Source organism: Mustelus asterias, chromosome 1 (genome assembly GCF_964213995.1).
Source record: "Mustelus asterias chromosome 1, sMusAst1.hap1.1, whole genome shotgun sequence".
NCBI classification, from domain to species: Eukaryota; Metazoa; Chordata; class Chondrichthyes; order Carcharhiniformes; family Triakidae; genus Mustelus; species Mustelus asterias.
Genome location: NC_135801.1, coordinates 112,175,061 through 112,200,654, shown reverse-complemented (window position 1 = coordinate 112,200,654; position 25,594 = coordinate 112,175,061). Strand labels below are relative to the sequence as shown.

The following is a 25,594-nucleotide window of genomic DNA, read 5'->3' as shown; positions in this document are numbered from 1 at the left end:
AGTGGGAAGTTTTTTCCCAGGTCGGAGGTGACGAACACAAGGGGTCACGGGTTCAAGGTGAGGGGGGCAAGGTTCAACAGATGTCAGGGGGAGGTATTTTACACAGAGGGTGGTGGGGGCCTAGAATGCACTACCAAGCAAGGTGATTGAGGCGGACACGCTGGGATCGTTTAAGACTTATCTAGATAGCCTCATGAACGGAGTGGGAATGGAGGGATACAAAAGAATGGTCTAGTTGGGCACATGAGTGGCGCAGGCTTGGAGGGCCGAAGGGCCTGTTCCTGTGCTGTATTGTTCTTTGTTCTTTGAAGGTGGAAAGGTAAACAGGACACCTCGGGAGTGTGAAGAGAAGGACATTTCTTCTAATTTGAAGATCCATTGAAACTTGTCACTGTCTATGGAAGAGACATTAAAATGCAAAGTGTTGGATATTGAAATAATGGCTGTCACAGATATGCCCATCCAAAACCCTTTAAAAATACATAATGGTTGTAGTATCGCAGGCCAGGCTACAGCAAGAAAAGACTTCAATGGAAGAGACAGGCTGAAAGCTTTCTGTCCCTCTCCCTCTTTCTTTCCCTCTCTCTCTGAGCAAGTGTATCACTTAGTTTGAAAAATCAATGTTACCAGAAACTTACCAATAAACCGTGATTTTGTAATAACTGCAACGTCTGACCACATCCAAGGAACTAGCTAACCTAAATTGGCCGCAACATTTAAAATCTATGCCTTCAGGACAATCAGAGGACAGTTCTTTGTATATTCATTTAACCTTTTTTTTATTGGGCTCTATCTTTCCTTATTTCTGACACCCATGTGTTTGTATGTGTGTCGGCCTTAATGACTTCCTGAGGGCCGAATATTCAGTCATGTTTATATTATTTTCCTCGGGTTTAATGGTTAATAAATTTCCCCTTTGATTGATTCGTTCCTTATTACTCTCAGCTTAAAATAGTTAAAATACATTCTGATTTGGAAAAGGCGTATCTTCATGAAAAAGAAACTTAAACCTTTTGTGGTGACCTGGTGCATCCATGAGACTGGAGAGATTTCTGTTTTTTTTGATCTCGTCACTCTGTAGCTTTAAGGGTGTGTAGGCAGTGAGGGAATCGGAGACAGTCTGGCAACTAATGCAGGAATCCGCTGAGTGTATTTTGGTCTCCAAACAGTATTCAATTCTGTATACCAGTTAGAGTGATGATTTCTCTGGGAAGTGCTGCCGGAGCCAAGTCCATGACACAGCTGTACAAGGGAATGATGAGGAAGATTGGGAAGGGAATGATGAGGAAGATTGGGAAAGCCATGTTAATGGGGGATTCTATAATTAGGGGAGCAGGCAGGCATTTATGCAGCCACATATGTGGATCCAGGATGGTTGGTTGCCTCCCTGGTACAAGGATGTCACTAAGTGGCTGCAGAGCAGCTTGAGGGGTCCATATTGGTACCAATAACAGAAGTAGAAAAAGTAATACGGTCCTGCAAGCAAACTTTAAGGAACTAGAAAATAAATTAGCAAGCAGGATCTCAAATATAGAAATCTCCAGATCACTCCTGGTGCCATGCACCAGTAAGTATAGGAATAGGAGGATAGAGCAAATTAACGTGTGGCTTTAGGGATGGTCCAGGAGAGAGGGCGTTAGATTTCTGTGACATTGGGAATGGTTCTGGAGAGATGGGATGGCCACAAGCCAGACAAGTTGCAGCAGAACGGAGCTTGGACCAATGTCCTTGTTGGGTGATTTGCTATTGGGGAGGGCATATGCTAACTTGTTAGTGAGGTGGGAAGGAGGAGGTGACATGCAAAAGACAAAATAAGGTGCATAGAGAATTGGGCGAGCAGATAACATCCAGAGTAACAAATACGGTATTATGTAGGATCAGAGTTGGAGAGAATGCAATAAGTTCTAAAGTAGATTTTGACTGCAGATATGTGAACATAAGGTGTGATAAATAAGGTTGGTGAGTTACCGGTGCAGATAGCCATGAGAGTAAGATGTGGTGATAATGGAGACCTGGCTCAAAAAATGGAAGATTGGATACAAAGTGGTCAGGAAAGCTGGGGAAGGAAAAAGGAGGGATAGCAGTTGCGATTAAAGATAGTATTACAGTACTGGGGAGAGAATGTGTCCTAGAGTGGTCAAGTACAGAATCCATTCGTTTAGAAATGATTGTACCTCTACACTACTGTGTGTATCCTATAAACCTCCAACTAGCGGATACCGAGTAGAGGTACAAATTCTCATGAAAATTAAAGTTGGTATAATGGGATCTTTAACTATCCTGTTGTAGACTTGTGCAGTAAGAGTGTTAATGAGAGGATGGGGGGAAAATAGTTTCAAGAGTGCATTCAGGAGAATTGGTACACTAGTATGTTTCCAGTTCAATGAGGAAGGAGGCATTGTTGGGTCTGGTGAATGAGGTGAGCCAAGTGGATCATGAGCCACTAGGGGAATATTTAGGGGACTGTGATCATAATAGCATATGGTATAAGCTAGTTACAGAAAAAGGTAAGAACAATGCAGAGCAAAAATGATTAATTGGGGGAAGATCCAATTTCACTGGGGGTGAGAATGGATATGGCTCAGCTAAAATGGATTCAAAAATTGGTGGGCAAGCTGTAACTGAACACTGGGCTGCATTTAAGAGGAGAAAGTTCAGGTGCTGTCAATGTGCATTCCCATGAGGGGGAAAGGTTAGACAAAGTCAGAGGTCCCTGGATGACGAGAGAGAGCGAGAGTAAAACGAAGCAGGAAAAAGATTGCATCTGACAAATGTCAGGTAGATAATACAATTGAGCTAGATTGAACTAAGCTATCGAAAGTTCAAAGAGGAAGTGAAAAAATAAATAAGGGCAACAAAGAGCAGCATAAGAGATTGGCAGCTAACAAAAGGGAATCCAGAAGACATGGAAGTAGTAACAGGAGGAATAGGGTCAATTACAGGCCAACAAGGGATTTTGTGCATGAAGGTACAGTGCATGACTGAAATATTAAATGGATTATTTGCATCTGTTTTCCTCTGAGGAAGAAGGTGCTGCCAAAGTTGTAGTAAAAGAGGAGGTAGTTGGGACATTTGGATAGGATAAAGATTGACAAAGTGGAGGCATTAGAAAGGCACTTAAAGTTGCTAAGTTTGGTAAGTAACCAGGAGCAGGTGAGATGCTTCGAGGGAATGAAGATGGCACTGACTATAATCTTTCAATTGTCCTTGGGTACAGAAGTCAGGAATGGAGAATTGCACATTCATAAAAGAATGCAAGGATTAACCCAGCAACTACAGGGCAGTTCGTTTAATCTTGGGGCGGCACGGTAGCACAGTGGTTAGCACTGCTGCTTCACAGCTCCAGCGACCTGGGTTCGATTCCCGGCTTGGATCACTGTCTGTGTGGGGTTTGCACATTCTCCTCGTGTCTGCGTGGGTTTCCTCCAGGTGCTCCGGTTTCCTCCCACTGTCCAAAGATGTGTGGGTTAGGTTAATTGGCCATGCTAAAAAAAAATATTGCCCTTCGTGTCCTGAGATGCGTAGGTTAGAGGGATTAGTGGGTAAATATGTAGGGATATGGGGGTAGGGCCTGGGTGGGATTGTGGTCGGTGCAGACTCGATGGGCCGAATGGCCTCTTTAGGGCTTCTATGATTGGTAGTTGAACAGAGATGATAAGTTTGGACAAAATTAAATCATCTGGACAAGTTCGGATTAATTACAGAAAGCCAACATTAATTGGATTGAGTTTTTCAATGAAGTAATAGAGAGGTTGATGTGTACATGGACTTCGAAAAAGCTTTTGATGTGCCACCGAATAGGTTTGTCAGCAAACTTGAAGCCCATGAGAGTGACAACATGGTTATGAAGTTGGCTGAGTGACTTACAAAATTTACAGAGGACAATATTGTGAGCTGTGAGGAGGATAGTGAGAGACATCAAGGACGTAGGCTGTTGGGTAGACAAGTGGCAGATGAAATTTAATGCAGACAAGCGCTGAATTTTGTGGCAGCAGATTCTGCCTAATTAGCAGAAGATTTCCGTTTTGCACTTGTCTGCCTCTAATGTTCATGCTCATGAACTGCTTCCCTCAATTAGTGTAATAATAAACTCCAGCCAATGTGTCCTTCAATGCTACCCTGAGGAACTCCTGCAGCAATTGCTTGGAGCTCTAACTACCACAAACATCTTCATTTGTGTTAGGTCTGACTCCAACCAGTGGAGTTTTCCACTTGATTCCTATTTATTTCATTTGTGCTAGGGCTCTTTGGCACCATGCTCAGTCAAATGTTGCCTTGATGTTACGGGCAGCTCCCCACCTTTGGAATTTGGCTCTTTTGTTCACGCTTGGATGAAGGTTGTAGTGAGGTTAGGAGCCGAGTGGTCCTGACAAAGCCCACATTGAGGTTCAGTGAACAGGTTACTGCTGTGTAATTGACACATCACTTTGCTGATGATCGTAAGTAGACTGATGGGTGGTAATTGGCTGGATTTGATCTCTCCTGCTCATTGTGCACAGCACACTCGAGCAATTTTCCAAACTGTTGGATAGATACCAATGTTGTAGGTGAACTGGGATAACTTGGCTAGGGGCATGGCTAGTTCTAGAGCAGTACCAGAGCTTGGATGTCATCGTGGCCCAAAGCTTTTGCTATCTCCTGTGTCTTCAGCTGTTTTTTGATATCGTGGAGGGAATTGGATTAGCTGAACTGTGGCATCTGTGATGCTGTGGTCCTCAGGAGGAGGCTAAGTTGGATCAACCATATGACACTTATGGCTGAAGATGATTACAAATGCTTCAGCCTCATCTTTTACACCTATGTGCTGGGCTCTTCTGTCATGGAGGGCAGGAATATTTATGGGCTGCTTCCTCTGGTTAGTTGTTTACTATCCATCACTGTGAGGCAGGACTGCAGAGTTGTTTGTGGGATTACTTGGCCCATTCCTGGCCACTGTACTATACCAACGGTGCCTTACAAAGCCAGTTTTTAATGGGCAAATACACTATCCAGTGTGGCATTTTTATTGCAGTATGCATTTTTATATTGTATAATTTATTTAGATCTAATAAATAGACACTATTGAAGCAAAGCTTTATGGACCTTAATTCTAGTGCAAAGATGGCTTTGTAGTAAACTTCACATTTCTATAATGCATTTGTCAAAAGGACACATTCTTCATTTTCTATCTGTTTTTATCTTTAGTTAATTCGAGTGACCTTTTCATATGCTGATTTCTAAATGTGCTCTCTTTCTTTCCCTAATCAGTTTATAAGAGGAGAGAAAGGTTATTTCCTATGAAAAATTACCTTGTACAGCTTTAGTATAAATGATCTTTACCTAAATCAGATGTGAATAAATGGCACATACAGTAAATGTTAGAGAAAACCAAGTTTGTGTGCTGAATAAAAATGTTGTAGTTGAATGAAATTATTTTGTAACGGCAATTATCCCTGTTAAACCTCATAATAAATGCAGCATGTTCAACTAGTTGTTGAGGAACTCGATACTAATTTAACACTGTTGCATTCTCAGTAGGGAGTTGTGCTGAGAGATGGGATTGTCCATCCCTATCTGATCCACATTCCCTGAAATCTTCCGATTAGGAATGTTGAATTAGTCTTTTTGATATCAACTCATTGTAAAACACAAGTTAGTAAACACATCTGGCAGCAAGAAAATACCCCATGTTTCACTTTTACCTCCCACCATTTATTGATATCCATCATACTTTATTGTTCTGTTAACAGGAGGATAAAATGTAATTCAGATTGGGTATTTTTCAATTCCTTCTACCCCTATCAAGCAATAATGAAGCGATGGAATACATTTTTCGTAGAGAACATAGTGATACCTCTTAGCTCCAGAGTATTCTTTTAAGGAGCCGCATGTATATTTTCATACATTTACATTCGTTCTCATACTCGGTAGAAGTATGAGAATATTGAATGTTACGGACTGTAAAATCATACTTTTTGAAATTGGCCAGAAACTCTCATGATGGCTGCAATTTTACAGGGGACTACGAACATTTAAACTGGGGACTGCATTTGATTCTGTGATCAATAGTTAAACATGGGGCTGAACATGGGTACTTCGCAGCTACCTGTGAAGTTTAAACATCTCCTTGTTAGCAATTAATTGTAAAACACAAGCATGAACCAACATTTGGTTGGTTCATGCTTGTGTTGTTGGTTGAACAAAGGAAAGTAATTGAGTTCAAGTTGGGACAGAAATAAGAGTGAAGTGTATGCAAGTGCATGCGCAACTGAAGTATCAACTCCACTAAGAAGACAACAGGCCTGCTTTGACGACATGTTACGATCCCAGTTGATATTTTTAAATGGAAAGGTTCCAGAGTGGAGCCCTGGCTCAAAAGATCATAACTTTTTTACTTTTTTTTGCGAAACATCGTTGAACAGAGTCACAGGATTGCCAATTAGCTTTCAATAATAGGAAAAAAATTATTAAACAAGATTGACTATCATACAAGACTCCTTCGCTCCCACTTGTCTTCACAAATGTACACAGATTTTAAGGGTAATATAGGTTACAAAACATGTCTTGTGTTAAAATGTTCTCAGTAAATACACAGTTCCTATACCCAGCAGGCTAACTGTTCAGACACATTCCACTCTGAAACTGAATGGCAGATGTCACCCAATCGAACTTCAATGGATTTCACCTCCGATCCCCCCAGGTGGTTATTGCACCCCGAGCCAACTGATCTCATTTGACTCTGGCTTCCACATGAATGTTTCCAAATTCCACTCTCAAAGACGAACCTTGGAATCTTCTTCCTAACAGTACTTTCCCTCAACTGTTTCAAGCTTGGATCCACGTCTAGGATTTCCAAATTTCCCTTCAGTATTTCTTTGCCTTGAATAGCCACTCACATTGGCAGATGCAGAAATGCTTTTTCCTGAATATCAAATCTGCTATGACTCATTGTTCCACAGGAGCAGGCTGAGTGTAAGAAAGATTGTGTCTGCATTTTATTTATTTATTTTTCAGTTAAATTTGGCTTAAAAATCAGAGGTTTTTTTCAAAACAGGGAGTAGGCCCAGGAGCAGCCTGGGGAAGGTTTTTTGGAGGGTTTAAAAGCAGGCCGCACTTTTGAGCGGGCAGCGTCTGGAGCGGGCAGTGGAGTGAGCAGGGAGCAGAGTGTGAGCTGTAAGGGCTTTGGCTCACAGGGCTTCGGCGAAGGCGAGGAAGGTTGTTTGCTTTTCTTCTGTTACACCCCCTTTTTTTGTTTTATCTCCCAAAAACTAAAAAGGACATGGCTGGTATGAGTGGGAGGCCAGTATACTGCATTCGGTGTGGGATGTGGGAGTTCCTGGAGACAAATTGCCTCCCGGAAGTCCATATCTGTGCCAGATGTGTGGAACTGCAACTCCTGAAGGATCGTGTAAGGGAGCTGGAGCTGAGGCTCGATGAACTCAGTTTAGTTAGGGAAAATGAGAGATTAATATATAAAAGTTATAGTCAGGTAGTGACATCAGGGTCACGGAAGGAAGACACGTGGGTCACAGTTAGGAGGGGTAATAGTCAGAAGGGTGATGTGCCAGAAAGTACCCCAGTGGCAGTCTCCCATAAAAGAAAGGGATGGGCAACAGATGGGAGAAGGGAAGAGAGTGAGCAGTCTGTGGAGGGATCCCCTGTGGTTGTTCCCCTCCAAAATAGGTATATTGTTTTGGATTCTGTGGAGGGGGATGACCCTCCAGGGGTAAGCCACGAGGACCAGATCGCCTCCACGGAGACAGGCTCAGGGGTCCGGAAGGGAAAGAAGGGGTTTAGGAGAGCGATAGTTGTGGGGGACGCAATGGTTAGAGGCACGGACAGGCGGTTCTGTGGGAGTGAACGAGAATCCAGGATGGTAGTCTGCCTCCCTGGTGCCGGGGTACTGGATGTCTCCGAGAGGGTAGGAAGCATATTTAAAAAGGAAGGTAGTCAAACGGATGTGATTATACACATTGGTGAAAATGATGTAGGTAGGAAGAGCAGGGGGGTCATACGAGAGAAATTCAGGGAGTTGGGTGCTCGGCTAAAAAGTAAAGCCTCCAGGGTAGCAATCGTTGGACTGCTCCCGGTGTCGAGTGCAAGTGAGGCTCGGAACAGGGAGATTCTACAGTTGAACGCGTGGCTAAAGGACTGGTGCAAGAGGGAGGGTTTTAAATTCATAGATAACTGGGAAATCTTCAAGTCAGAATGGCAACTGTACAGAAAGGATGGGTTACACCTTAACTGGAAGGGAGCAAATATCCTGGCTGGGAGTTTTGCTAGAGTGTTTCGGCAGGATTTAAACTAGTGTGGCAGGGGGGTGGGGAACAAAACAGTAGGTCAGTAAATACTGAGGCTGGGGTTGAGCTGGGGGCCAGGGCAAGACTAGCTAAGAAGGGGAGCACTCCAGAGGAGGATGACCTGAGTGGGCCTGGAGGTCTGGAGTGCATCTGCTTCAATGCGAGGAGCGTAACGGGTAAAACAGACGAACTTGGGGCCTTAATGCTTATGCGGAATTTGGATGTGGTTGCGGTGACGGAAACTTGGTTAAAAGAAGGACAGGACTGGCAGCTGAATATTCTGGGGTATAAGTGTTTTAGGCGAGACAGAGGAGGGGCTAAAAAAGATGGGGGAGTAGCGATATTAGTTAAGGAGCATATTACCGCGGTGCAGAGGGTAGACAACTTAGAGGGGTCATGTACTGAGTCGCTGTGGGTGGAACTCAGAAACAGGAAGGGTGCAGTCACTATGCTGGGGGTGTACTACAGACCACCCAACAGCCCACGGGAAGTGGAGGAAAGGATATGTCAGGAGATTCTGGATAGGTGCAGAAAAAATAGGGTTGTTGTAGTGGGGGACTTTAATTTCCCTGGCACAGACTGGAAAGTGCTTAGAGCTGGGGGTCCGGACGGGGAGGAATTTGTAAAATGCGTACTGGAAGGTTCTTTGGAACAGTACGTAGATAGCCCGACTAGAGAGGGGGCTATACTGGACCTAGTTCTGGGAAATGAGCCCGGTCAGGTCGTCAAAGTTTCGGTAGGGGAACATGTGGCAAATAGTGACCACAACTCTGTTAACTTTAGGATAGTAATGGACAAGGATGAGTGCTGTCCTACGGGCAGGGTGCTAAATTGGGGGAAGGCTAACTAGAGCCGGATTAGTCAGGAATTGGTGGATGTTGATTGGGAGAGGATGTTCGAGGGTAAGTCCGCGTCTGGCATGTGGGAGTCTTTTAGGGAACTATTGATAAGGCTGCAGGATAGGCATGTGCCTGTAAAAAGGAAAGATAGGAAAGGTAGGATTCGAGAGCCGTGGATAACCAGGGAAATTGAGGATCTGATTAAAATGAAAAGGGAGGCGTACGTTAAGTCCAGGCAACTGAAAACAGACGGAGCTCTGGAGGAATACAGAGAGTAGGAAAGAACTCAAACGGGGAGTTAGAAGGGCAAAAAGAGGTCACGAAATGTTCTTGGCAGGCAGGATTAAGGAGAATCCTAAGGCATTCTATTCATACGTTAGGAACAAAAGAGTTGTCAGGGAGAAAATCGGACCTCTCAGGGACAAAGGAGGGGAATTATGCTTAGAACCCAAGGGAATAGGGGAGATCCTAAATGAATACTTTGCATCGGTATTCACGAAGGAGAGGGGCGTGTTAACCGGGAGTGTCTCGGAGGGAGGTGTTGACCCGTTAGAGAAAATCTCCATTACAAGAGAGGAAGTGTTAGGTTTTTTAGGGAACATTAAAACTGACAAAGCCCCAGGGCCTGATGGCATCTATCCTCGACTGCTCAGGGAGACGAGAGATGAAATTGCTGGGCCTCTGACGGAAATCTTTGTCGCTTCTTTGGACACGGGTGAGGTCTCTGAGGATTGGAGGATAGCGAATGTGGTCCCGTTGTTTAAGAAGGGTAGCAGGGATAACCCAGGAAATTATAGGCCGGTGAGCTTGACATCCGTGGTAGGGAAGTTGTTGGAGAGGATTCATAGAGACAGGATGTATGTGCATTTAGAACGGAACAATCTCATTAGTGACAGACAGCATGGTTTTGTAAGAGGGAGGTCGTGCCTTACAAATTTGGTGGAGTTTTTTGAGGAAGTGACAAAAACGGTTGAAGGAAGGGCCGTGGATGTCGTCTATATGGATTTCAGTAAGGCATTTGACAAGGTCCCACATGGCAGGTTGGTTAAGAAGGTTAAGGCTCATGGGATACAAGGAGAAGTGGCTAGATGGATGGAGAACTGGCTTGGCCATAGGAGACAGAGGGTAGTGGTCGAAGGGTCTTTTCCGGCTGGAGGTCTGTGACCAGTGGTGTTCCGCAGGGCTCTGTACTGGGGCCTCTGCTATTTGTGATATATATAAATGATTTGGAAAAAGGTGTAACTGGTGTAATCAGCAAGTTTGCTGATGACACGAAGATGGCTGGACTTGCGGATAGCGAAGAGCATTGTCGGGCAATACAGAGGATATAGATAGGCTGGAAAATTGGGCGGAGAGGTGGCAGATGGAGTTTAATCCGGATAAATGCGAAGTGATGCATTTTGGAAGAAATCGGACCTCTCAGGGACAAAGGAGGGGAATTATGCTTAGAACCCAAGGGAATAGGGGAGATCCTAAATGAATACTTTGCATCGGTATTCACGAAGGAGAGGGGCGTGTTAACCGGGAGTGTCTCGGAGGGAGGTGTTGACCCGTTAGAGAAAATCTCCATTACAAGAGAGGAAGTGTTAGGTTTTTTAGGGAACATTAAAACTGACAAAGCCCCAGGGCCTGATGGCATCTATCCTCGACTGCTCAGGGAGACGAGGAGTCATACAATAAATAGCAGAGTCATCAGGAGTATAGAAACACAGAGGGACCTAGGTGTGCAAGTCCACAAATCCTTGAAGGTGGCAACACAGGTGGAGAAGGTGGTGAAGAAGGCATATGGTATGCTTGCCTTTATAGGACGGGGTATAGAGTTTTAAACCTGGAATCTGATGATGCAGCTGTATAGAACGCTGGTTAGGCCACATTTGGAGTACTGCATCCAGTTCTGGTCGCCGCACTACCAGAAGGACGTGGAGGCGTTAGAGAGAGTGCAGAGAAAGTTTACCAGGATGTTGCCTGGTATGGAGGGTCTTGGCTATGAGGAGAGATTGGGTAAACTGGGGTTGTTCTCCCTGGAAAGACGGAGAATGAGGGGAGATCTAATAGAGGTGTACAAGATTATGAAGGGGATAGATAGGGTGAACAGTGGGAAGCTTTTTCCCAGGTCGGAGGTAACAATCACGAGGGGTCACGGGCTCAAGGTGAGAGGGGCAAAGTATAACTCAGATATCAGAGGGATGTTTTTTACACAGAGGGTGGTGGGGGCCTGGAATGCGCTGCCAAGTAGGGTGGTGGAGGCAGGCACGCTGACATCGTTTAAGACTTACCTGGATAGTCACATGAGCAGCCTGGGAATGGAGGGATACAAACGATTGGTCTAGTTGGACCAAGGAGCGGCACAGGCTTGGAAGGCCGAAGGGCCTGTTTCCTGTGCTGTACTGTTCTTTGTTCTTTGTCCTTTGACTACTGTATCTTTACACATCACCCAGTTATGATGCTATTGATTTATTTGTGCCTGCACTTCATGACTCTAAGTGACTGCTGCTGAAAACCAGTTTGAATGTCACATTTGCAAAGGATTCCTGTACTATCTACCTCTTCCTAATCTGTTGGATATCCACCCTCTTACTCTTCAAAACACTTCGTGGCTGTGGAGTGACTACAACCTATAATGTTTGCTTCAGGAAATTCTCAGTCTTTCGTTCGCCCTAGAGCAGCAACTCAAGCTCAGAAACCCTGAGCTTTAGTTCAGGAAATTGCGCAGATCTGGTTATCCAGAAGACATGAAGCATCTTGGAATTCCTATTTAGCACAGGAATTGCAGGGAACGGTACTCAGCTGTCTCATCATTTTAAGTTTATGCCTATAGTTAGACTATTTATTTAGCAAGGCACTCCATTTATCTGATACACCCATCTCTCACCAATCTCTGTCTCAGCTGTTCACCATGTGAACTGAGCTGGGAATGCCTTGAATATATTAAAATTATTTAACCATACAAAGTTATGTAATGTCAACTTTCATTGCTACAGGTGAGGATGTGGAGGTCCATTTGCTATTGTAATTGGATCTTATAACCAGCCCTGACATCTATATACTGTACTAAGTATTGATGACAAATTTGTTCATTCTAAAAATATCCAACTTAATTCAAATCACATTGTGATCTCTTAAACCAGTGAATGGAGAAGTGTTTGTATTTTATAGTTCTGCACTTTACAACTTCTATCTTGGTAAATTGTTAGTGGCTCCATGTTAAATTCAGTAATATTATTCGTATTCATTCTTATGGGATGCACAGACTTTTGATAATGAAAAACTGCATTATTAATAACTGCTACTAGTGGTTCCCATGAGATTTAGAGGGAAAAATTCAAAGTAGTTAAAATACTGGTGGCATCATATTGGTAATAGGAAAGTGGTGGGACGGAATCCTAGTTGAACCCTGATCTAGGAGAAACGAGAGTGGGAGGATAGGTGGGAAGGCCACCGGAGAAACTTTTCACCATCACTTGGATACCCATGGAGTTTGCTCCATATTTTCTGTAATACTTGATATGTTGACCATTGTATTACATACTCTTTAAGCAAACCATTTTATTGTGATTTTGTTTGTAAATGTATGTGATTATACATAATATGTAATTAATGAGCGTTTTATAATCACTAGAAAAAAATTGTAGGTACAAGGAAAGGACTAGGGGGTAAGAAGAACTGATATGCTCTTGTAGAGAGGTGATATGGGCATGATGGGCCAAATCAGCACCTGTTTATAAAAAAAAAATCCTACAGTTAATGAATCATTCAGAATAAGTTTTGAAAACGTGATTGCTTTCAGTTACTGAAATTTCTAATGTTAAGTAAGGCATTAAACAAGAAATTTGCATACTACATATTTCCGAATGACCAGATTATATTTGCCTACTGAATTGTCTTTTAATTGGAGATTAACAAAGTGTACATTGTGTATTTTTAATCATTAGTCATGCGTTTCTATCGTGCTCTTGCACACTTTTTTTTAAGAGAACTTTATTAATGTCAATGTCGTCATCCTAAACATCCCCTGTGTTTTGTTGATGGTTAGAAAGTATAAACACCATATTGGTGAAAAGACTTGCAGCGAGGGTGAAAAATACAGATAACTACATTTCAAGGATGAATTAGAAACTACTACATAATGTTCTCTGAGATATCTTGAGTTACAAACCAGTGCTGGCAGAGTGAGCATGCCCACGTGTACTAAATGTTTTCTTAATCCTAGTTTGAGTTTAAATTTTAAAATTTTTCAAAGATGATCATAAAGATTCAAATTAGTGCTTGTGTTACTGATGGTTATAAAATATAAACATTCTAGTTGCTACATTACAATTATTTTCCTAGATTACAACAGTGATTAACCTTTGCCTGCAAAGTGGTTTGGAACATACTTTGGTTGTGAAAGCTGCTATAAAAATGCAAGTTTTTAAAAAAATAACACTTTTGTGACATGGATGGACGGTTAGAGTGTGAGACAGACCACGTCTTTTTTCATCCTAATTTGACTTGTTTAATTAAATTAGATATTTAAGTTTTATATTACTCTACTATGTGTTCAAGTTATTTTACAGATTGAATGTATTCTATTTCAATTATTCTTTTTCCAAATTACTAGGTGCTTGCTACCCATGTCCAGAGACTGTAGAAATGAAATGTAATTGCAGTGCATCTGTTCTGGTTGTACCTTGTGGCAGAGAACGCACTACTAAACCTCCAAGATGCAAAGAGCTTTGCAGGTCAGTGCATAAAATATATTACATTGAATTAATTGGTTAAGATATTTTAACATTTCTTATTTTATGATCTCTGGCCTTATTTTATTATCTGAATATTTGGTCCTGATGCACATTTTTCAAAAAAAGGTGTTAAATTTTGCAGTGCCATTGGTAAAATATACCCTTAAACCAAGCATGTAGACCAGTGATGATGGTGGGTTTTGAGGAGTCATTAAGATTCTGTTTGCCTTTTGGATATCCATGGTCTGCTGCAGTGAGGCTTGTAACTTCAAGTTTCCAGTGTAGGAATTGCTGTGTTGTTGCAGATGCTTGTTCTGCATTTAGTGGAACAGAAAGCAATGGTATTTTGGTTCTACGTTCTTTGAACTTTAAACGCTCCTTGGGAGGACATCATGCCTGGAATTGGTTGTTCAAGATGAAGTGCAGCTTGAGATCTCTTGCCCTAATTTTAAAAATTAGCGCAGCGGGATGGGAGAATCATGGCCTATGTACTTTTTAAGAAAAATACTCGGACACACCAAGAACTCTGTCATTTGTCCTCTTTATTTCTTACGCCATGCCTCTGGATTCTGTTTTATCACAAGCCTCTGCCATTCATTTTTCCTATTGCTTCACTCGTTGTGTGCTCCAATGCTTGACTTGGTTTGGACTTGTTTATAAATGTCATTAGGGAGCTAGCTTCTTGATTGCTGACTTATTCTCCTATAATGCCCCTAAAGCTAGTATATAGCCCACAAGCTAATGATTCCATACCTGTGCATGTACTGATGAAACAACTGTTCTCTCAGACAAGGATAAATTTCTGAAAAGGTGGGATAACCATTTTTAAAATATTCGAAACAAGCAATTAGCTGTTAGCAATGAGGCCATATCTCAGTTGCCTTTGTGTGCCATCATCGATGCAGCATAGACCAGCGTTGCTCTCAAATGGGAAGGCCAACTAGTTTTTGAGCTATTTCAGCTAGATAAAGCTGGTTGTTGTTTTGCAGTCAAATGCCTCAATTAACACTCTGTTTCTGCTCAGGTAGGAGTCCCAGGAGTTCAAAGATGCTTAAATTGTTTAACTCTGCAAGGGATTGAATTGTTTTTATCTCTGATAATCACCAGGAAAATTGCTTGTCGTTGTTGTAAAGATCCTTGCAAGAGTGATACTCAATTGCTTTATTCAACTCATTGCTGAAAAAGAGTTATTGTGGGTTGAGGAAAGAAAGAGACATAAGAGAGATTACTCCATGGAAAGAAAAAATCTTTATTATGGGCACTACTGCTCATTTTGTACCCAATGTGAAGCTGAATTTTATCTCCCATTTCTTCTGATTTACCATAAACAATGTCACGGGACATATAAAGTGACGTTAAAAAATCTAATTCCATGTCGCAATTGTACTTGTATATCTCAAATATCAAGTTCAGAAAACAACAAATTGCAATTAAGTAGATGAAAGAAGTAGTGCCAATACTTATATATTTCCTTTCCGAAAAGGTCAATTACTTACTCCTGGTCTCCCTTGATGTAAATTTACAAGCAGCTGTCAATTTAGCAGCAAACATCCTTGAGCAATAACTCAGGGAAAGGAGCAATTCATACTGTTAGACTTTGTAATCTTAAAAGTGGTGCCACTTCAGAAGGGACTTTCAAGACATTATATAAGCCAAGGTTCTTCTAATGATATTAAGTACCATGTCATATCATGGAATTTTTTGTGTCTGTACCAGCTCTCTGCAAGAGCAATTTGGCTAATCCCGTTCTTCCAACTTTTGCTCGTGTCCCTGCAAATTTTTCTCTTCAGATAATGATCCAATTCTCATTTTAAAGCTTTGATTGAATCTGTTTCCACCACACTCTTGGGCAGTTCATTCCAGTTCCTAACCACTCACATTAAAAGTTATTTCCTCATCTTGCTGATCATCTTGCTAATCACAAATCAATGCTGTCTGGTTTTTGATCATTCTACCAATGAGAACCATTGCTCCCAATCAACTTTGTCCATAAGCTTCTTAATTTTGAACTTCAATCAAATCTCCTCTGGGATATCTGCATCTTTCTATCTACCACAAAAAATCCATCAGTGGGACTTTATTTTCTAATTAGTTGTGTGTTTGTTGGTACAGCAAATCTAATTTCCTTTTCTAATTATTTTTTTTTAATTTTCTCTCTAGGAAACCACCCACATGTCATCATCCAAGCAGAGAGAAACACAGATGTCACTTTGGTTGTTGTCCTCCATGCAAACAATTCTGCCAAAAAGCACTAGCTAAATGTGCCCACCTTTGTCCTGCAACATGTCACGATGAAGTACTCGTCAAGCAAGCAAATTCGGTAAGAATTAAACTTTCTTGGAGTTTATTAGTCTGGATGCAGTCAATGCAGCAATTTTAAGGAAAAATGAAGACTGGCTTGGTCCTTTAAAAGGTTGCCTATGTACTAAAATTAACTTTACATTTCATCAATTTGTGCAATTTGTTACTGGTTAGTCTCTAGGAGGTAGTATGCCTGGAATATGCAATGCAAATTTCAGCTGACCACTTTGGAGATGGCTAAGAGTTAGGGTTTCATGTTAGCCTCATTTTTATTGTGATTGCAGAAAATTCATCCATTAACTTAAGGTTTGGGATAACCAGTCATTATAAATTTTTTTCAAGCAAGAGAACATAAAGTGAACATGTTATGGACTTTTAACGTTTTTTTTTCAAAAAATAGTTTCTGAAGCAGCCAACCAGCAAATGATTTGCCATCCCAATTTGAGTATCTCCCCAATTAGGGTATGCATCCTTATCCCTGTGCTGCGTCTCCATGTCCCAACTAATTTCCAACCTATGTCGCATTTTTTGCAAATCTTTCATGAGGGAAGCAGGGAAAGAAAGAAATACCAAATGGTGAGATAAAGTGAAATAAGTTGCGCAAAATATAGGAAGATCTTATAATTAAAAAGCATCTCATTTTGTTGTGTGCTCCCAGATTTTGCATAATTAATTATTGTAGAATTGCGACCATGATTAGAACATAGAACAGTACAGCACAGAACAGGCCCTTCGGCCCACGATGTTGTGCCGAGCTTTATCTGAAACCAAGATCAAGCTATCCCACTCCCTATCATCCTGGTGTGCTCCATGTGCCTATCCAATAACCACTTAACTGTTCCTAAAGTGTCTGACTCCACTATCACTGCAGGCAGTCCATTCCACACCCCAACCACTCTCTGCGTAAAGAACCTACCTCTGATATCCTTCCTGTATCTCCCACCACGAACCCTATAGTTATGCCCCCTTGTAATAGCTCCATCCACCCGAGGAAATAGTTTTTGAACGTTCACTCTATCTATCCCCTTCATCATTTTATAAACCTCTATTAAGTCTCCCCTCAGCCTCCTCCGCTCCAGAGAGAACAGCCCTAGCTCCCTCAACCTTTCCTCATAAGACCTACCCTCCAAACCAGGCAGCATCCTGGTAAATCTCCTCTGCACTCTTTCCAGCGCTTCCACATCCTTCTTATAGTGAGGTGCACACAATATTCCAAATGTGGTCTCACCAAGGTCCTGTACAGTTGCAGCATAACCCCACGGCTCTTAAACTCCAACCCCCTGTTAATAAAAGCTAACACACTATAGGCCTTCTTCACAGCTCTATCCACTTGAGTGGCAACCTTTAGAGATCTGTGGATATGGACCCCAAGATCTCTCTGTTCCTCCACAGTCTTCAGAACCCTACCTTTGACCCTGTAATCCACATTTAAATTAGTCCTACCAAAATGAATCACCTCACATTTATCAGGGTTAAACTCCATTTGCCATTTTTCAGCCCAGCTTTGCATCCTATCTATGTCTCTTTGCAGCCTACAACAGCCCTCCACCTCATCCACTACTCCACCAATCTTGGTGTCATCAGCAAATTTACTGATCCACCCTTCAGCCTCCTCCTCTAAGTCATTAATAAAAATCACAAAGAGCAGAGGACCAAGCATTGATCCCTGTGGCACTCCACTAGCAACCTGCCTCCAGTCCGAAAATTTTCCATCCACCACCACCCTCTGTCTTCGATCAGATAGCCAGTTACCTATCCAATCGGCCAACTTTCCCTCTATCCCACACCTCCTCACTTTCATCATAAGCCGACCATGGGGGACCTTATCAAAAGCCTTACTAAAATCCATGTATATGACATCAACTGCCCTACCTTCATCAACACACTCAGACAAGGAGGAAAGGAATGACTGAGAAATATACTATAGTGGTGCATTCTTTAAGATGTAATATTACAGATTTGTAAGTCTCACAACACCAGGTTTATTTGGAGTCACTCACCTGATGAAGGAGCAGCGCTCCGAAAGCTCATGATTTCAAATAAACCTGTTGGACTTTAATCTGGTGTTGTGAGACTTCTTACTGTGCCCACCCCAGTCCAACACCGGCATCTCCACATCAGATTTGTAAGTAACATTCATGTATTAGATTTTCTCATGATATGAGAAACAAGGTGTTTAAAAAATGTAAATGATAGATGGAAGTAGGACAGTTAAAATAAAAGCTACTAAGTTTTTAATAGGGTTAAGTTTATCTTATCGATTAAAAATAGCTTCTTGCGTGTTGTCCTGCATAGAATCCAGTTCTGTTTTCATGCTTGCATAAATCTTAATGTTTTTTTAAAGAACTATATCTTGTAAACAGATTATTACAAAGAACAATACAGCACAGGAACAGGCCCTTCAGTTCACCAAGCCTGCGCATCGATATTCGGTTTCTATCCCTCTGTTAGCCTCCCACCATGTGTCTATCAAGATGCACCTTGAATGTTGCTATTGTGCTTGCTTCTATCACCTCCACTGGCAGTGTATTCCAAGCACCCACAACCCTCTGTGCGAAAAACCTACCCCGCACGTCTCCCCTAAACTTTCCCCCCTCTCACCTTGAACCTGTGTCTCCTTGTAACTGACACTTGCACCCTTGGAAAAAGCCTATGACTATCCACCCTGTCTGTGCCTCTCATAATTTTGTAGACCTCTATCAGGTCGCCCCTCCACCTCCGTCTTTCCAGTGAAAACAATCCAAGTTTATCCAACTTCTCCTCGTACCTAAAACCCTCCAGACCAGGCAACATGCTGGTCAACCTTCTTTGCAAAATTTTATACAGCTGTAACATAACTAGCCAACTTTTGTATTTGATGCCCCAGCCGATGAAGGCAAGCATGCTGTATACTTTCTTGACCACCTTATTCACTGTGTTGCCACTTTCAGGGATCCATGGACCTGTACACCCGGATCCCTCTAAACTATGCAGTGATTACTATATAATTATATTACTATATAGTAATTTTGAATTCAAAGGCAGGGAATTCTGCGGCGAGTAAACTACCTCCTGATTCTCTAAAGCCTATCTACCATCTACAAGCCTCAGGTCAGGAGTGTGATGGAATGCTCTCCACTTGCCTGGATGAGTGCAGCTCCAACAACAGTCCAGGAAAAAACAGCCTGCTTGATTCCTGCTTGACTCAGGACTCCTCCTTCAGCAGCACCTCGCCAGGGCTTCTTGGCCTCTACCATCTTAGATGGACAAGGAAAGCAGATGCATAGGAACACCACCAGCTGCAAGTTCCCCTCCAACCCTCTCTCCATCCTGACCTGGAACTATTTTTCCCTTTCTTTTTTGTTGCTGGGTCACAGTCCTGAAACACCTTAACAGCACTGTGGGTGTGCTTATATTGCATGCCCTACAGAGGTTCAAGAAGGCAGCTCACCACCACCTTCCCAAGGACAATTAAGGGTGGGCAATGAATGCTGGTCTAGTCAGCGATGTCCATGCCCAGAAAGAATAAATGAAAAAAAAATCAATGTGGAAAAAGATTCCCAAAATTGAAATAAAATTATGCAAGCAAAATATCTTAAAATATTTCAATTAAATTTAAAATTTAGTTGAAAACTAATTATTATTTATCTTTATAGCTTTCTGAGGATTTCATTTAATACTCTCATATCTCTTATCCTCTTAGCATCAACCTACAGGTCCGTGGGAGCAACGTTCTGAGCAACGTTTCATTCGAACTGCAGTGCCCTGTCCACCCTGTGTGATTCCTATCCCTATGTAAGTGCTGATTTATGATTTTTAACTCAGTTTTGAAATATTCCTGTGGTAATTCTGAAAGCTAATATACAGAATGCAACTCTTTTAACTGTTGCCCATCAGTGTCTCTTAAAATTCTCTCATCCAAAAGCATTTCGAACTCAATACTGATTTTTAGGTCAACATGGTATGGCAAGCAAGCAAAGTACTGCGTCATATGTGATGCCATTTTCATTAATTAATGAAAAATACTTTGTTATAGTTAGTGGCACTATTATTTTTGGGGACCTATTTGACCAAAATGTTATAAGCGTAACTATTACCACAGCAACAATATTCATTTAATGTATTTAAAGTAGAAGTGGGGTGGGGGGGAACTAGGCATAGTGTCATGGGTGGTTGAAAGGAGGTGGTGATAGAGATTAGTAGCAATGTCTGAAAGCTGGATTTTAATTAAATTTTCAAATCTGGGGAGGACTTGGGTGGGTTTCCCAGCACCCATCCGAAGTGAAGCAAGTAGGGTTGAGGGTGGGGAAATTGTAAAGATTTGAAATGTGTGTTAAGCTGAGAAACAAAACAATGGATCAGTAAAGATGGAGTCAATCTTTCAGCAGAATTTGGTGTGAGACCTGTTGTGTTTGCACTAGTTGGGAGATTGAAGAGGTTGGAAAATCAGTGAGAAGGACTTCCAAGATATTGAATTTCAAGGTGACAAAAATATGAATATAACTATCAGCAGCAGCGAAGCTGAGGGAGTGCTGAACTGAAATGTAGAGGTGGAAATAAATAGTCTTGGAGAGCATTGAGGCTATTACAGATACACGGAAAGGGGGAGGAAGATCGGGAGGCATAGGAGATGAATTTCAAGTTTAAACATGGTGACAACTAGGAACCTGTTTAGATCAGGAGGATAGGTCTGATTGGAAAGTGGGACTTGGTGTGAGATAAGTTATGTATGACAGGCTTTTCAGGCTCAGGTTTATGGAGAATGAAGGATAGGAGGTTTGCAAGAACAAGTGGATAATAACCTGAAGTGAATCAACAATGCTTTTATTTTGTTTTTGCTCAAATTATTTCTGAACCATTTAGATAATTGGAAGTCTGGTGACTGAGCATTTTTGTTGATTTAATCCATGTTATTCATTGGCATAGAAATAATCAGTAATATTTTTAAATTTTTGTTTTGTTGTTTAAATCATTTTACTATAATTCACTATTTTATTTTGCAGGGCTTGTCTTGGAAAGCATGAGGTGAGCCCAAAAACAACATTAAGGATAAAATATGCAGTTGGATATCTGATTCATCAAATTTCAATGTGGCTTCTGTATAAATTTCTTGTAAATCAAGATGTATCTACTAGAATTGTTGCAAATTGGTGGTTGATGAGATCAGATTTTAGCGGAATTGAGTGGATTTTACTGATTTGAGGTAGAGCACGGAGAGAAAGTAAGTGTTCACATTGAAAGCAAATTTTAAATGAATTTAACGTCTTATTTTGAACTCCATTTTGACTTCATTGGACACAATGGTATTTAAAAGACACCAAATGTACTTCAATATAAATCAATCTGCAAAAAGCTGATTCAAAAAAGAGTGTATTTTCTGGTTGAGATTATTGCCTTATTTTTCATTTACTTATTGCATGTGGCAGTGATCATGTATCTAAATTAAATTCACCTGATTCTATAATACTTTTAATTACAAAGATGAAAGATGACTTCAGCTGAGGGGAAACTTGTTCCGTTGAAAGTAGTCTTAATATTAACACCCATGAAATTCCAATGTTGCTGATGTTTATCTCAATTTGTCCCCTGTTTAACCCTGCTTGTTTAATCAAGTTTACAGATACTCGTTAAGGGTATCTGTAAACTTGATGTTGAGGGTGAAAATGACTTATTTATGTTTAGTTTTGGGAAAAAAAACTTACAGACCAGACGATCCTAGGATCTCTTCCTGGTTTGTGCTGTATTTGCCAATCTTAGCTAAGGCAGCATTAGGATGTGACAGTCACCCTGAGATTCAGGAACCAAAGACTACCATGGTCCCTACCATTGCTGTTGAGTGGACAATGTATGTGTGGACATCAGCTGTGGATACAAATGGGCTTGGATGTGGTGGACTACAGATTAAACTGGCCTATGACACTCATATTCTACTCTACAAGAATGACCCTTTGGGGTGGAATGTTGTTATAAGTGATGCAATGGAACTGAACTATTAAAGCTAAATCTTTTCAAGGGTGAAGATTGATAGGAAAATTGCTGAATTTCTGGATAAATAGTACATTTTAAAAATCCCATATGAAACATTGCTGTTTTAAATTAAGTACAGTGAAAAGCCTCACCTATAGCACCTCTGAGCAAGAAGAAAGACAATTTCACAATTGATGAAATAAGGCACTATTACGTAAAAGCAAAGTCTTCGGCATCGTTCGGATAACCCAATTCTGAATATGCAAATTAATATTAAGTCTGCGTTCCTTAAGACTTCATGGCAACATCTTTTACTAAACTTTCACAATGATTCTAGAGATCAATAATACAAGAGACAAAGGATGAAACATATTAATTGCTTTACATCACCAATTTTCAAGCGTGGATATGTCAACAAATACAAAAAACTTTTATTTAATAAATAATGCACTTTATGTTTTAATCTTTTTTGAGGAAATTGCATAAATGATGAATTCTTGCTGATTACAATTCTGTTAATTGATACAATTCCTTCACAATCTTCTACTGTGAATATTTGTACAAATGACCATAAATTTCCAAATGAATCTTTGTCTTAAAATTGCAAAATTTTCCTCTTGAATTGTTTATTTACAGCAGTGCATGTTTGAATATATGTGAGATCCTTCAGAAGCATGAACCCAATGCTAACAAAATTAACCAAAAAATAGAAAGATCAATGATTATCCTTTAAGCAAAAGCAAAGCGCTGGAGATGTGAAATAAAAACAAAGTGCTGGAAAAACTCAGTGGGTCTGGCAGCATCTGTGGCGTGGAATGCCCTGCCTGCAGCAGTGGTGGACTCGTCAACGTTGAGAGCGTTCAAGTGGTTATTGGATAAACATATGGATGATATTGGAATAGTGTAGATTAGAGGGGCTTTAGATTGGTACCACTGGTCGGCGCAACATCGAGGGCCGAAGGGCCTGTACTGCGCTGTAATGTTCTATGTTCTATCTGTGGAGAGAGAAAAGGAGTTAAAATTTTGAGTTTTATTTGGAAGATTGTGCCAGTTAAGACTATCTTCTAAACCAGCCCACCAGTCTTGTTGACTAAGGTGTGTGCAATGTTACAATTGCAATGCTTAAAAATTTCAGTAAAGTGGTTTTTGGTGATTATGGAAACTGCAACCTTGAATGCTTACTCATTCTTAAATATTTGTTAATTTTATAGAAATGTTGAGATTTACAGTTATTGAAACTTTTGGAGCATGCTTTTATGGAGCATGACTTAGAGGATGTGAAAATTTATTTGGACTATAATTCACTTTTTGAAAAGAATATAAAGTAAGATGAGCATTGTTTTTGGTAGCAGGAGAACATTTTCAGACAAAACGCTGCCTTCCTTATCTGTGTATTAGGATTTATTTGAAGGTGCTTCTACCTGTAAACCTGCTCTCTGGTGGCCTGGCATTTTGTTTGTAATTGCTCTAATACGAGATATTCACATCAATGTATGGGGGTGTATGCCAAAAACTGCGATCAGTTGGATGTGCCAAAAGGTCTTGACTTTGGGTATTGTAGGCAAACATAGAAAAGTTGCATCATTTCTAGTCTTTTATGTCAGTATTGATTTATGGTTTAAAAATAATTGCTTATTCATTGTGACTTCAAACATCTCTTTTGCCTTGATTCAAAATGACATTAGTTGCTATTGTTGCTTCTGGATGCACATTTAAACTTTGTATACAATATCATTTAAGAGTTCTGAAGAGTGATGTGAGCTTGTTAACATGACACTGAAGTTGTGGACCATTGGAAAGGAAGAGGCTTAAAGTGTGAAGTTTTTCATGGGAACCAAATCTTAACTTTGAGGAGGTTTTAGCCCATTACACGGGATTGCAAAGAGTCAATGGCACAGAAATAGGCCATTCTGCTCAACCAGTCTGATGTGGGTGCTGATGCTGCACTTGACATTCCTTTCATCTTTTCTCATCTAAATTTACCATTGTAATCTTCTGCTCCCTTCTCCTTCATATACTTGTCTCATTTCCCCTTACATGCATCTATACTATTTGCTACAACCACTCCCTGTGGTAGCAAGTTCCACAGTCTCCCCTCTTGGGTCACAGAAGTTTCTTCTGAATTCCCTATTGGATTTCTTAGTTTGTTTTGTTCTTTCATGGGATGTGGGCATTGCTGGCTTTGACAAGTTGGTGCGGAGTCAGGATGTGAGCTGCTTGCCACAGAATTTCCATTTTATGAGCTGCTCTTATAGGCATAGCATTTATATGAAAGGTCCAGTTCAATTTTTGAACAATGGTAGATCCCAAGACGTTGATGGTGGGGGGATCGAGCGACGGTAATGCCATTGAATGTCATATTGGTTGCAGGTCTCCAACCTGAAAACAAACTCCTTATCCCCACTTGCTGTTTCCTGTCCATTAACCAATTCTCTATCCATGCCAATATATTATCTCCAACACAGACTATTATCTTACGACTTAACCTTTTCGAAGTATTGTCAGGGATGCTCTTCAATGGCTCCTGTTCCTGCTCTGCACCATTAACTCTGGTGCTCCAACAGTTTTATCCTGCTCTTTCTCATCTGCATGCTAACCCTTGGTGATACCATCCAAAGGCCCAGCATTAATTTTCACATGTACACAGTGAAAATTAACTCTCCCTCACCACTGTTCCCTTGACTCCTCCACCTTTGGTGAATTAACAGACTGCCTATCCAACATCCAGCATTGGATGAGTAGAAATTTCCTCCAATTTAATATTGAGAAGACTGAAGCCTTTATTTTCAGTTCCCTCTCCAAACTAATTTCCTTAGCCACTGACTGCATTCCTCTCTGATAGCTGACTGAGATGAAGCCAGTCTATTCATAATCTTGGTGTTGCATTTGACCTGAGATTAATTTCTGATCCCTTAGTCATGCCATCACTGAGACCGGTTATTTCTACCTCTGTAACTTCGCTGTTGTCTCAGCGAAACCCACATTCATGCCTTTGTTACCGTAGGCTTGACTGTTGCAATGCACTCCTAGCTGGGGTTGCATATTAACCCTCTGTAAACTTGAGGCCATCCAAAACTCAGCTATCAACATCGGAAATTGTAGCAAATCTCATTCCCTTATCACCCTTGTGCTTGCTGACTTGCATTGAATCCCAGTCCAGTAAAGTCTTGACATTAAAATTTTCATCCATGTTTTCAAATCCCTCTATGGCTTTGCCCCTCCCGATTTCTGCACTCTTCTGCAGCCCCATAACCCTCTGAGATATCTGCATTCCTACTGTGCATCCAGAATTATAATTGCCCCATCATTGGTAGTCATGCCTTGACTGCCGAGGTCCAAAACTCTCTACCTCACATTCCTCCTTTCAGGTACTCATTAAAACCTACCGCTTTTGGTAGGTTTGACCTAATCGCCGGAATTCTATTGCCCCGCCCACCACGGAATTGGAGGTGACGAGAGGTGGACAATGGAAATGTCTTTTGATTCAGGTGGGATTTTCCAGTCTCGC

General features: G+C 41.2%; 1 protein-coding gene across 2 annotated transcripts in view; it reads left to right on the top strand.

The window, feature by feature from the left end:
- nfxl1 (nuclear transcription factor, X-box binding-like 1) overlaps positions 1–25,594 on the top strand; it is a 120,339-nt gene that overhangs the window by 32,646 nt on the left and 62,099 nt on the right. For both annotated transcript variants that reach the window (XM_078217048.1, XM_078217041.1), the window contains exons 12-15: positions 13,719–13,839; positions 16,000–16,159; positions 19,823–19,914; positions 21,123–21,144. In XM_078217048.1, the coding sequence (XP_078073174.1) occupies positions 13,719–13,839; positions 16,000–16,159; positions 19,823–19,914; positions 21,123–21,144 (395 nt within the window). The remainder of the gene's footprint in view (positions 1–13,718; positions 13,840–15,999; positions 16,160–19,822; positions 19,915–21,122; positions 21,145–25,594) is intronic.